Below are 12,330 nucleotides of genomic sequence, written 5' to 3' on the forward strand. Positions count from 1 at the left end.
ACAGAGCACAGTGTGCGAGCGTTCCCCTCAGAGCCCCGTGTCTTACAGGATTTAAAGCTGTCGGACATGAATTCATAATTAATCCTTGACTTACAAGTGTCTGAGTTCAGTCCGACCACGTTGAACGTCACCGGGTTTATTTCCTCATACGAGGAATCTGTCTTGGTATTTTGTTGCACAACCAAATTTAAAGTGAGTGAAAGTTAAATTTGGACATAAATGTAAATAAAAAGCAAATGCTGCAAGAAAACAGATTAACACAAAAACATGCAAAAAAAATCTGAGAAACATTTAAAAAATCTGTGTAATTGATCATTTTTTAGATGAACGATCAGTGCAGGAAGGTGTAACAGCTCCCAGTGATGATGATGATGATGATGATGATGATGATGATCCAGACATGTCAGGTGACGGCTGTGTGGACGGTCATGTGACGTGGTGGAGCAGACGAGCGCCGTCGGTAAAGCGGCTGATGTTCAGACGTGGTGGGTGGAGCTCATTACCTGTCTGCCTCTGACCTCCAGGTACGGCGGCTCCCTCTCGCTCCTGAAGGAAGACGCTGAAGACGAGCTGACGCTGCTGATGAAGCACGTGAAGATCTTCTTGTCCACACAGAGAGTTCAGACCTCTTCAGAGCTCGGTATCCTTCAGAGTCCGGAGATATTCACCCTCTAAATACGTTTGCAGGCTCCTCGTTCAGCTGCAGTCGCCTCAGCAAAGGCCTGCTGACAATCATCCACTCACATGTTGACACACACTTCATTTCAGCGTATTTTCTCTTGCGTCTGTCTCCCTGCTGGTCAGAGGACAGCGTTTCTGTGTGAGTGGCAGCAGGAGGACAGATAGCGTGCGTCCCCGTCCGACCGGCACGATGCAGATTATCTCTCTCCATCTGTATCTGCGAGCACTTCAGCCTCCTTTTGTCCCAGACAGCAGCCCATCGGCCTCCTCTCTCCTCCGGAAAGTTTCCTTTGTGTGTGGACAGCAGAGCGTGAAGACGGTGAGCAGAGATAAAGAGGCGTCACAATAGAAAACAAACTGACATTTTCCCTGTGATACCGACGCCACGCTGACATTTGAGCTGCGATGAAGACGCTGCTTTAAGCAGACGGATTAAACTGTAGTTCAGTCGAATGCAGTGTTTCTGCAGCTGAAGCTCACATTGTTTTAAAGTCCTCGCTGTGACTTCAGTGAACTGAAAACATCTGAAATTCACCCAGAACACTCAGAAGGAAGATGTCCAAATTCAGGAAATCACAACAAAGCTTGTTCAGTGTCATTCAGCTTATTGAGTGACGGCAGATCAGAACGCATTTTTAATTTCCAGGACTTTCTGCTTTATTTCTGATTCTTTATCATTGAAAATGATCAAATGAGGCTCGTGTGTCAGTCAGTTTCAAAGAGCTTGTAGTGCTAATTAACTGCGTGTGTTTATTACTGATCAGAGGTTAAACCAGCCAGCGTGTAACCCGAAGCCTTTCTGAGTGTGTAGAGCACATGTTGGATGCTGCTTCGCTCTGTTTCAAGAGCAAATTAAATCTGCTTCAACACGAGCTGAAGGTTCAGAGCGTTCAAAGGCGGACAGCGTTCGCCTCCAGCGGCATCCGGATGAGGCTGAAGCCACGGTGTTTGTCAAAGCTCCAGATGTGCTGGATGAAAGCTGCAGCCTCGTTCTGGAGTTTTCAGTCGTGTCCGTTTCCTCATCCTGTTGGCTGAAGGGTTCACGCCTGTTACAGCTCGTCCATCCACGGAGGGACGCTGCAGACAGAAGTGGACCTGTTTCTCTGGCAGCTCCTCACCGCTGTCAGTGTCAGCTGACGGTCAAGTCGTGTTAGCTTTGCTTAACACAGCAGAAGGACAAACACAGTGAATTTGAGCTTTGAGACAGAATATTTGCGTCTGTTTTGGAGTTAATTCAACACCACCCGCTGCTGCCAGGAAACATCTGTCCACACGGACCGGCGTGTCTTTTGTGACGCGCCGCGCTGACACTCATTCATTGGTAACATGATGCAGAGGCTGTTTCTAAATTCACATGCAAAGTGTTTCCTTCTCTTGATTAAAGCTGTTTAAATTGAGCTGCTGACGGTTAATTTGAAGGTGAGACAAACAGCGTTCAGGTCCTCATGAATCCGTCCATTCATTGTCAGTGGACCACCGTCGTGTTGCTCAGCTAACCTCAGGAGTGTGTTTGTCTCTCTGGTCTCTGGTCTTTAACTCTGCCCTCCAGTCACTCAGCAGGACGGGTATCCGGGCCACGACTGGCTCACCTCCACGGTCTTCCTCATCATGGCCGGAGACACGGACCGGTCTCTGGCTTTGTTACTCAAGCTGTCCTCTCTGCTGACCTCTGCGTTCATCTGGCCAGCCAGGATACATGCCTCTGTGAGTACAACGGTGTACACATACTCCTGCAGTACGGTGTGTTCAGACGCAGTAGAAACCATCGTGCGTCATCAGAGCGTTCGTCTGCTTTCGTGTGTAGATCCGCAGATTTGCTTCTTCACAGACATTAAAGTCCAACTGTACAGCCCACAGGACAGACGAACTTTTCAGATAAAAACTCTCCCAAGTATGACTCAAATCCCGACCTGTCGCCGCTTACTTTGTCCTCAAACTGAGCAGAAGTTTCCCAGTATTGCTCCCTGTATGGTTCTGTTTGACGGCCTCGTGTCCTTTGGAGTCCTTTGAAGTCCCTCCAGATGTGAAATGCACATCTGTCTGTGCCTCGTCCTCATTTGATCCACCTCTTTCACTCTCAGCACGTCAACAATCAGGGCGACGCGCCAGCAAAGACAACCATGAATAAATGAAGACGATGATGAATCCCAACATTTTCCCATAATGACTTTCAGTGTGACTCAATTTCTCAACACGGTGGAAAACAAACAGGATATTTTTTACTGAAAGAGGAGGAAGAGGAGGAGGAGGACCTGTTTTATCTCCATATCAACACAAACTGTGGAGCTCCTCATTTCTTCTGTGTTTTTGCTTGAATATCCACCAAATGTGTGTTTGTGGTGGCAGGTCCACGTTCCCGTGCCCGTCGCCCAATCGGGAATCCCTCCGGTCTACTGGTGCACGGCTCACTACGTGGAGATGCTGCTGAGAGCTGAAGTTCCTCTGGTCCACTCGGCCTTCAGGATGTCCGGCTTCACTCCGTCACAGGTACGTTGAACAGTGTTTCATTACTGTGCCTGTTCAGACCGTTCACGTACTTTAACAGGTGCTTTTCAGGTGACGTCACGTCTGCAGATGGAGGGCAGGAAGTGACTTTCAGAATCAGGGCTGTAGATCATTAAAGGACAGTCGTGACTGTTGGAGGGAACAAAAGGAATGAATGTGGGTTAGTTTGGTTTCAGTTAAGTCAGTCAGCAGCTCGTTTTGTTTTGTGGCTGCTGTTGAGTAATTTATGTTAATGACGTCATGAAACCGGTTTTAAAGCGTTGTCGTCACACGTCCGGTCGCCCCGTGAATCGTCCCGCTCTGACTTCAGTCGACTTTTAAACACCACAACACGGCTTTGACATTGAGTCTGTTTCTTTCACGGAGCAGCGGAAAAGTTAGATCTTTGCTCCTCGACTCGCGATTCTTTTGACAGACTTCTCACAAACAAGGAGCAGAAGAAAAGGCAGACTCACCTTGAATCCTCTCGCGTTTGATCCGAGCGTCTGCGCGTCGGCAGCTGACAGTCGAGTCTCTCATAACATACGGCAGCGAGAGCGCTCGTAAGACTCTCCACATTTGCATCAAAGGCCTGAACTGGCGTCTCCAGGGTGAAGCAACGCGTTAGCATTCAGCTCCTCGGTGCTCTTCAAGCCGACGATAACGGGCACCTGTTCTTCAGTCAGACGTGGAAATATCTGCTCAAAAGTTTGAGCTTTGGAAGCAGCAGAGACAAATGAGGCGTTACACACACCTGCCATTCACACAGGAGGGTGTGTGTGTGTGTGTGTGTGTGAGAGAGAGAGCAGCAACACACCATTATTTTCATCATTGATTAATCCGCTGATCGTTTTCCTGATTGATCAGTTAATTGTTGAATCAATGAGATGTCAGAGAGTCAAAGGTGACGTTTTCGGAAACCTAAATGTTTGATGTGGATGTTTAATCCTTCAGTATTACTGTATTTTACAGCAGGTCAAGTTTATTCCAAACTACACGTATTTTAGTTTGCAGTCAGTGCGAATCCGTCTCAGGTTGATACCTTCTGATGTCCATGTCTCTGGTCTATAAACAGTGACGTCACCTGATGCTAAGCCTGTGAACAGTGACAGTGAATTATCAGTCCGCTCTGCTGCAGGACGTTCAGGCCTGTTTGACCTGATGCTCTCACATCAACAGCGGCTCTGACAGCTTGTTTCTGGCAGCGGGGGAGTGAAGTAAGAACACTGTGAAAATGCACCTTTGCCCCAGAGAAACGCACAGGAGAGCACGTTTCGCCTCTGAGCAGAGAGGCGCTCTTGGAGAGACCTTGAGGGGATTTATGGTCCCTGGTTCACAGTCGCAGAACGTTCTGGATGTGCTCTTGTTTTTCCTCCTCCAGCGTGGATCCATGGTTTTATCACAACACACAAATTAGGATGCCAGTATTTTCATTAGCGTATAGCTGAGGGGGGGGCCATAATGTAATGTGTTTATGGGGCGTAAGTGGAGATTGTCTGCATGCTTGAGCAGACCTGCGTCGTTAGTCAACACTGGCTAATTACTGGCACGGCAATTAGTTAAAAGGCAGCGCGGGCACTGTTTGTCGCCTGGATGTGAGGGTGTGGAGCTCATAATCATTCCACCTGCTGCTGTGACGGCAGGTACTCAGAGGACGTGGACGTTATCTTTGCTGATGAGTGAGAGAAGCGTTTAGCTTAGCCGTTAGCGTGTCTGCAGACTCTTTGCTCAGCTGTCGTTAGCTTGTTTTCACAATGATGTGTTTGCTGTCAGTGTTCAGGACTCCAAACCGAGCTTCAATGAAAAATGCTGTTTGTAGCATTATTCAGCATCTGTCCTCTGATTGGTCGGCGGTGTGCTGGCCCTGCCCACAGAGGCTCACATGGTACGGTCTCATTTCACCGAAGCGTTGATGAAACAGCTTAATGCTTTCAGCAGCGTGTAATAACGTCAAAGCACCTGACGTCCAGGTATTTTTAATCTTGCATAAAACACTTTAAAATGTCTCTAACGACTGTCGATCCACCTTTGAACTTCAAAGTTTGAGTGAAATGAAATCAGACACGTCATGCACATACCTGTGTCTGATTGGACAGATCACTGATCAGTGAGTGAACACAAAGATGAACTGAACTGCTCCAAACATATGAGCCGTCATGACAAATGGATCCTGTCTGTGGTCTTTTGTCTGACAACAGGTGAGAACACCTTGTTGAGCATTAATATCACTGATCTCCAGTCAGTCATCAGCTGGAGAAATGAACATTAGCATGCGTCTCCTCGTCTCTTGTCCCTTAATCCCACCTCAATATTCCAGCCTGCTGTGGGTTTTCATTTTTCACCCTCACAGTAAACATTTTTCAGAAACACTCGTTTGGAGAAGCTGATAACGCAGAGTCAGCAAATGAGTTAAATCCAGACTCCAGACGTGGAGAGCAGAGCGAGCTCGTACGAGTTCAGCTAATTAAAGCGCTCGTTAAGGCGGCAGGTCGGTGATGACCTCCATCATGTCAACGTGAACTCAGCGGCCACGATGACACATTCTGCTCTCTGAAGCTGAAGGACTTCCTGGTTTCTGTTTGTAGTCTGACCAATCATGTTTGAGCAGGTTTTGATTGCATGCAGGTAAACGGTGTCGAGCAAAAGGGGCGGACATGACACCTCTGACCCATCAGCTGTCACATGACGACCAGCTTTTCTTAGCTGAACGCGCTCATGAGCAGATTTGTTTGTGTTGATGAGCTGAAGTATTGAGTCTGAAAGTGAAGCTGCTGATTGGACGGTAAACACAGGAAGAGGAAGTCAGCTATCTTCAACAGAAGGCCACAAGCGCTGTCCGTCAGCGTCAGACTGCCGCCGATTGGTCCTGAGACTCGTCCGATGTTCGACCGTCGTGTCTCGTGATTATGTGTGTGGCTTAAAGCGCCACAGCGAGCCTTTAACGTCCAACCACGAGCAGCATCATGAGGCCTGACGGCTGCTTGTGAAGTACAGGACTCGTCAGTTCGTTAACGACCTCCATCTTTAATTTCTCAACGTTCAGCCACCAAAACCACACATCACACACACGGCAAACACACACAGTCTGTTGTAACTGCAGAATGTTTCTGATTTTAATAGATGAGGTGTTGAAGAGGAGGAAGCTTTTCTGACATGATTTATTCCAGCAGAAGAAGAACTCTGTCATGTTGTGTGATTGGGGTCTTCTCTTCTTTCACCTGTGTTGAAGGTGGACTAATGAGACCTGATCTCAGAGGAGTTTCTAATGTTCAGCTGTCAGTTTTAACGAGGTCTTCATGAAGTGGACGTTTGTCTCTCTCTCCACAGATGTGTCTCCACTGGTTGACGCAGTGCTTCTGGAACTATCTGGACTGGACGGAAATCTGCCGCTACGTCTCCACCTGTGTGGTGATGGGACCCGACTACCAGGTGTACCTGTGCGTGGCCATATTCAAACACCTGCAGCCTGACATCCTGCAGCGGACGCAGTCCCAGGAGCTGCAGGTCTTCCTCAAGGTGAGCTCGTCCCGTCCAACTGAGGTGGTCCTGTGTCCAGGTGTGGACTGATGACGATGTCCCACAGAACGAGGACGCGTCTCTGTTTTATTTGACCCGCAGTCCAAATTTATGAAGACGTGAAACCGAGAATCCTCACAGAGGACGAGCTGCAGACGATCGATTATCAGAATGCAGCAGGTCCTGATTCATGTGTCGATCGTCTAACTGATGATAGATCAAACGGACAGCAGGTCAAACCTTTTGAATTCTGAGTTCAAACACATCGTTTTGATTGAGGTAATAAAAGAAGCGGCGGCCGTAACGTGTGTGAGGCGGTTCAGTGTTTCACTTCAGGAAACAGAGGCTCTTGTTTGTGCTGTGATGCTTTATAAAGAAGGCTTTCTCTGGAAGGAGCACGCACTCAGCACGACTTCCTGTTACAGTGAAATGATCTCAGAGGCGTCCGGTTCCTTCTTCTGCAGCTTATTGGTTGCAGGCCTCTGCTGAACTGCACAGCTTTCCTTTTAAAATCAGCAGTCCTCCGTGACTCACATCCATAATGAATAACAAATCGACTTTCACAAAACTTCCACTGTGGTGTGTTTTGCTGGAGACAGACTGCAGAAGGAAGGCCGCTGTGAGAGTTAACGTGTCGCTGTTGTGACTTCAGCTCGGTGAATATTGGATGAACGCTGCGATGAAGAGCGGCCCCGAAGGTCCCACCAAAGGTCTGGAGTCACGCTCTCGGAGATGTGTTCTTCTGCTAATATCCAAAGCTGCATTAAGCAGCGAGGCGCGGCCTGACACCACGCGCCCGTCATCATCACTCATTAAGCGTTTCAGTGCGTCTGATAGCGGTGGTGTTAACATCGCCACGAGCCGCCGCTGACACTTTCTGTGAATAAAAGATCAGTTATGGAGGCTTTATCTGAGGAAGCTCTTCTAATGAGCTGTAGCATCAGATACTGCTGCAAGAGACGGCTTTGAGACAGCGTGTGTGTGTGTGTGTGTGTGTGTGTGTGTGTGTGTGTGTGTGTGTGTGTGTGTGTGTGTGTGTGTGTGTGTGTGTGTGTGTGTGTGTGTGTGTGTGCGCGCATCTTCGTCCTGAGCTGAACTGTTGAAAGTTTCAGACATGCCGGTTTCTGAAGGCCTTATCTTCCTCTTCCTCCTCGTCTCTCTGTGGGAACAATGTGAAGTGTTTTACTCTGACAGATGCAGTGTTAGAGCAGTGCTTTAAACGTTCACACACACACACACACACACACTGATCCCGTCTCACCGGGGGGTGTATCTATATTTCATCTAAATTAAAATTCGGAAAGCCAAACGACTCGTCCGGCCGTGGTGAGTCTGGATGGAGCTCAGCTGCAGAGACAGAGAGAGACGTGCCCTTCAGTGATCTGATTGGTTGATAGATGGTGACAGACAGATGGTTCGTCCAATCACCTGCCGAGTATTGTTTTTGCCTGCCCTTTTCTGAACACTTCACATGGACGACTTCCAGACGGTTCAGCCTAACAAAGCGTCATGTTTAAGGTGAGCTTGGCCAAAACGTCCTGATCTGCGGCGCCGACGACCCAGAGACACCTGAGCGCACCTGTTTGATTCCATCAGGAAACGGAAGCTGCAGATGTTTTCAGCTGCGTTCAACTACGTCAAACTAAATGGTGATAAAACTGAGCGTCACTGCCTTCATATTCAGCGAGGGCGATGGTGTCCAATCAGAGCCGAGCATGTGAATGAACGACGGGGAGTTCATCGATTAATCATGTTTATGTTGTGGACTTCAGTCTGTCTGAGTGAAGCAGAACATTATTATTCTTAGATTTTCAGTCATGTTTTCACCATAAATGTGTAAAATTCCTGCTGATTCAGCACTTTTTAACCCTGACTCACTCGTGTTTGTGTCTTTGCTCGTTATGTCTGCTGATTTTTGGATGACGAAGATCGAAGCGACAGCGGAACGATCGTCCTGTTAAAGAGGAAAAGACGACAGTCATTTGAACCTGCAGCGATAACAAACTGCGTTTCCCACAATGCCTTGCAAACGTAGATTCTGTGAATGTAAACGTTCAACAAAGAGAAACGAATGGAGCGAGCTGTTTGAGTTCCTCACCACGACGTCAGGAGAATAAACAACTTTAGTTTCCTCTCCAGACTGAATATTAATCCCACTCATTTGTCATGTGAGGACGAGCTGAAGGAAACGTGGAAATCTTTGGTAATTGATGCTTTAATTAGCTTACCTAATGATCTCAGAAGTGCTGATGGTTAATGTATCTTGAAGTTGATGTGGAGCATTAAGCGGCTCACGTCACCTGTTCAGCTCAAGCGTAAATGTTGTGTAAAACTTGAGAAATCCGCGTTCGTCAGACACTAATTCCTCCGAGCTCGTGTCTCTGCATCTTCCTTTTCCCCTCCTTAAATCTCCCAGAGACCAAAAATACTCTCCCAAGTGATTCCGCTGCTTATCTCTGCTCTCCTTCACGGCTTTAACTGTGTCAGCGGCGTTTCCCGTGGGAGATAAACGAACGGGCGCAGCGACTTTCTGACGATTGTTCAGGATTAATCTCAGAAATCTTGGCTGAAATAAAGAATCTGACAAGTGCAACGACCATCCGGCGAAGGCTTTACGCTCGCCGCGGTGCTCGGTTTGATAAGAAGCCTCCACGCACACGTGCACCATCAGGACGTTCACGCCAACAAAATATGGATTTAATAGATGTGGAGTTATGTCGCTGCTGCGAACAATAAGACGACACTTTATTAACATCAGTATATCAGATCAGAGCTCCAGTTCAGAGTGCCCTGTAATTACAGTGAGATTCTTCCCTCCTGAAGTGTTTTATGTAGTAATTCACTGCCGTCCTCCATCAGACTGAAAACTCATTTCTTCATGACGTTTGGTGCTCCCCTCTGAACCATCGCTCGTCTCCGCTCACCGTTTAAAAAACAACCATCTCCCTGTCGTCGACGTGGACACAAAGATCCTGAACTCTGCGCTCTCAGGGTTCAGGTGCTGATTGTCTTTGGTGATCCAAGACCCTGAACCTGAGCCCCGCAAGGGGTCATGACACGAATCTGAGACGCAGTGAGGTGATCTACAGGCTAGCAGATGGAGAAAGAAACTGAATTTGGGTCCACAAAACTGAACTTAATGTTCTGACTTTTCTTTCTTATGTACACCGTAGTTTCACCTCTTCAGGACTCGAACTCACAGACGTCTGCTCCTTGATGAGGGACACATGAAGACCTTCATCGTATAACGCTGATCTCAGGGAACGAGGCATTATTATATTTAGCTCTGGAAGCTAACGGGAGTCAGTGGGTCTTTATCACGTGATCGTCAGGTCACCTTTAAAAGAGCTGTGAACAGTTCAAACAAAGTGATTTCTCCTAAAGTCGACAGAACGAGAGTTCACAGCGAGGCTAGCTGCTCTTTGAGGCTGCACTGAAGCACGACAGCTAGCATTTAGCTAACAGCATGCTAACATCACTGAAGTCAGTAGGATTCATCCTCGTTTCATGGCGTTAATCCAGTAATAAAAATCAGACGCTTTGATCGTGTATTGACCTCCTGACCCCTCGGGTGAGAGTCTGTGACCCCTTGCGGTGTCTCGACCTCCAGGTTGGGACACACTGGCTATCAGGACGAGCCTTCGACCTTAAATTGTTCTCACAGCATGGACCGTGTTCTCACCACGTCGTGTCCTTGTCAGCGTCGTTTACCTGCAAGAATAAAACCTGAATTAGACTCTCCAGAAACACGTTCTGCAGCGTGATGACAGGATCAGCGGAGCGCCGACCGGTCGCTGAGGTCCTGAAGGCCTCGGCCTGGATGACGACTCGGGCTGAAATCACGCTGCTTCTGCTGCGTGTGGTTATTCTGAGGCGGTGCAGCTCCTCTCAGGCTGCTAATTGATGATGGCGCTCAGCACAATGCACACGGTCACAGTCATTTGCTCTGCAGTGTTTGCATTGCAGCCCGTGAGGCTGTTTCCTGGCAGATGTATCCTGTCGCTCACGCAGCAATTACAGCAGCCAAAATTAAAAGCCCGACTGAGCAAATGAGCCAAATAAAGCGTTGTTTGTCTGGGCCGATTCTTGTCTCTGAGACGGTTGAGACATCGCTGCACATTAAGACACGTCTGGCTTTGTGTTTACCTGCGTGGTGAAGATGCTTATTAAGATATTGTTTTGCTTTTCCGACACGTAAAACCTCATTAGCTGAGCGCTAAGCAGGGATGTTGTTTTCCATTCCCAGAGATTTAATTTGATTTCCTCTGACTTTGAAATAGATTGAATGTAAAGCATTCTGATGAAAAGGTTATATCGAATTATTCACACTTCACGTCCTAACAAACCATTATCTGTCTGCGCTCGTCATCCTCAAACAGGCCCCACGGAGAAACCCAGGGGTCACCACGTAATCCAGAGGATGACAGAAAAAACATGTCTGCCTCAAAACTTTTGCCTTTTTTCTTTTGAAATTCTTTTAGCTCAAATGAAACAACCCATGAATCGATCTCTCCTCACTTTATGTCACATGAAGGCCATAATCTGAGGCCGGCAGTCGCTGCTTCATGGAAATCAATTAGTTTCATTTAAAGTGTGGAGTCTCCAAGCAGCCTGGTCCATATGAAGGGCTTTAAAGGGGAATTTCAAAATAATGGTCAAAATTAAAATCAGATATCCTGACCTTTAACCTCGACTATGGGCCAAACTCCAAAAAGAAGATTCCTCCTCCAGAATCTTCACTTTCACTCCAGGACTTTTAAACTTCTCTGTGTGCCTGCAGGAGGAGCCGATCCCGGGCTTCACGGTCAGCAGCTACCTGCCGTTCATGGAGGAGCTGGAGCTCAGCTACAGGAGCGTCGTCCTGCCCGACATGGAGAGCGTCCGTAACCCCGTCGAGTAAGAAGACGTCGCCCTTTAACCCGCCCGACACTCGTTACTGCTCATTCACTGAGTTCATGTAAGTAACTTCCAGAAGGCTCCGCTGTGGCTGTGACTCACTGAACATGTGCGTCACATGTTTTCATGCCGGTCAGTGAGGTCATACCTGGCAGGTGTGGATGTTCCATAGACGAGCGTCCATCAGAAGTCAGGGCACATCTTACATTTGAGATTAGTTTTTAATGAGCTACCTGGTGAATAAAAGTGAAAGAAATAAAATCTCCAGAGTGCTCTGAAAGAACGTCCATGCAGCTGCTGAGGGCTCGGACCAGAAGGACAACCTGTGGACAAGGTGTCTCACCAGCGCTGGACAACAATGTGACACTAATGTGGAGAGAACTGAACCCATGAGACACGTTTGTTCCATGTAATTAAAGGATGAAGATCTTCCTCTTATTGTCAGCAAATACCAAGAAAAGACTCGAGTTGTTTTAATCCTGCCTTGATGTTTTCTGACGCTGTAAATCTTGATGTCTTTGTATGTGTTCAGCTCCATATTAAAATTTTCTTAAGCATCAGAAGCTGTGTGGGCTGATGGAGCGTGGTCGTCTCATGGCTGTTACACACATCATTAATGCACAGACACGCAGCAATGCCCCCCCCCCTTTGTGCACGTATGCAGGTGTTTGTATGAAAGATGCATGAGGACGGTTGTGTCATTGTGATAAAGCCTCATCAGTAACCACGGCCTTTCTCCCCCGTCCTGTTGTC

The 12,330-nt window shown here is 47.7% G+C and overlaps 1 protein-coding gene across 4 annotated transcripts in view; it reads left to right on the forward strand.

Moving 5' to 3' along the window:
* tbc1d32 (TBC1 domain family, member 32) overlaps positions 1 to 12,138 on the forward strand; it is a 50,176-nt gene extending 38,038 nt beyond the window's left edge. For all 4 annotated transcript variants that reach the window (XM_076756074.1, XM_076756073.1, XM_076756075.1 and 1 more), the window contains 5 exons: positions 525 to 640; positions 2,231 to 2,385; positions 3,028 to 3,168; positions 6,493 to 6,681; positions 11,462 to 12,138. In XM_076756074.1, the coding sequence (XP_076612189.1) occupies positions 525 to 640; positions 2,231 to 2,385; positions 3,028 to 3,168; positions 6,493 to 6,681; positions 11,462 to 11,581 (721 nt within the window). In that variant the 3' untranslated portion in view covers positions 11,582 to 12,138. The remainder of the gene's footprint in view (positions 1 to 524; positions 641 to 2,230; positions 2,386 to 3,027; positions 3,169 to 6,492; positions 6,682 to 11,461) is intronic.
* Positions 12,139 to 12,330: the final 192 nt, after the last annotated feature.

Source organism: Chaetodon auriga, chromosome 18 (assembly GCF_051107435.1).
Source record: "Chaetodon auriga isolate fChaAug3 chromosome 18, fChaAug3.hap1, whole genome shotgun sequence".
Lineage (NCBI taxonomy): Eukaryota > Metazoa > Chordata > Actinopteri > Chaetodontiformes > Chaetodontidae > Chaetodon > Chaetodon auriga.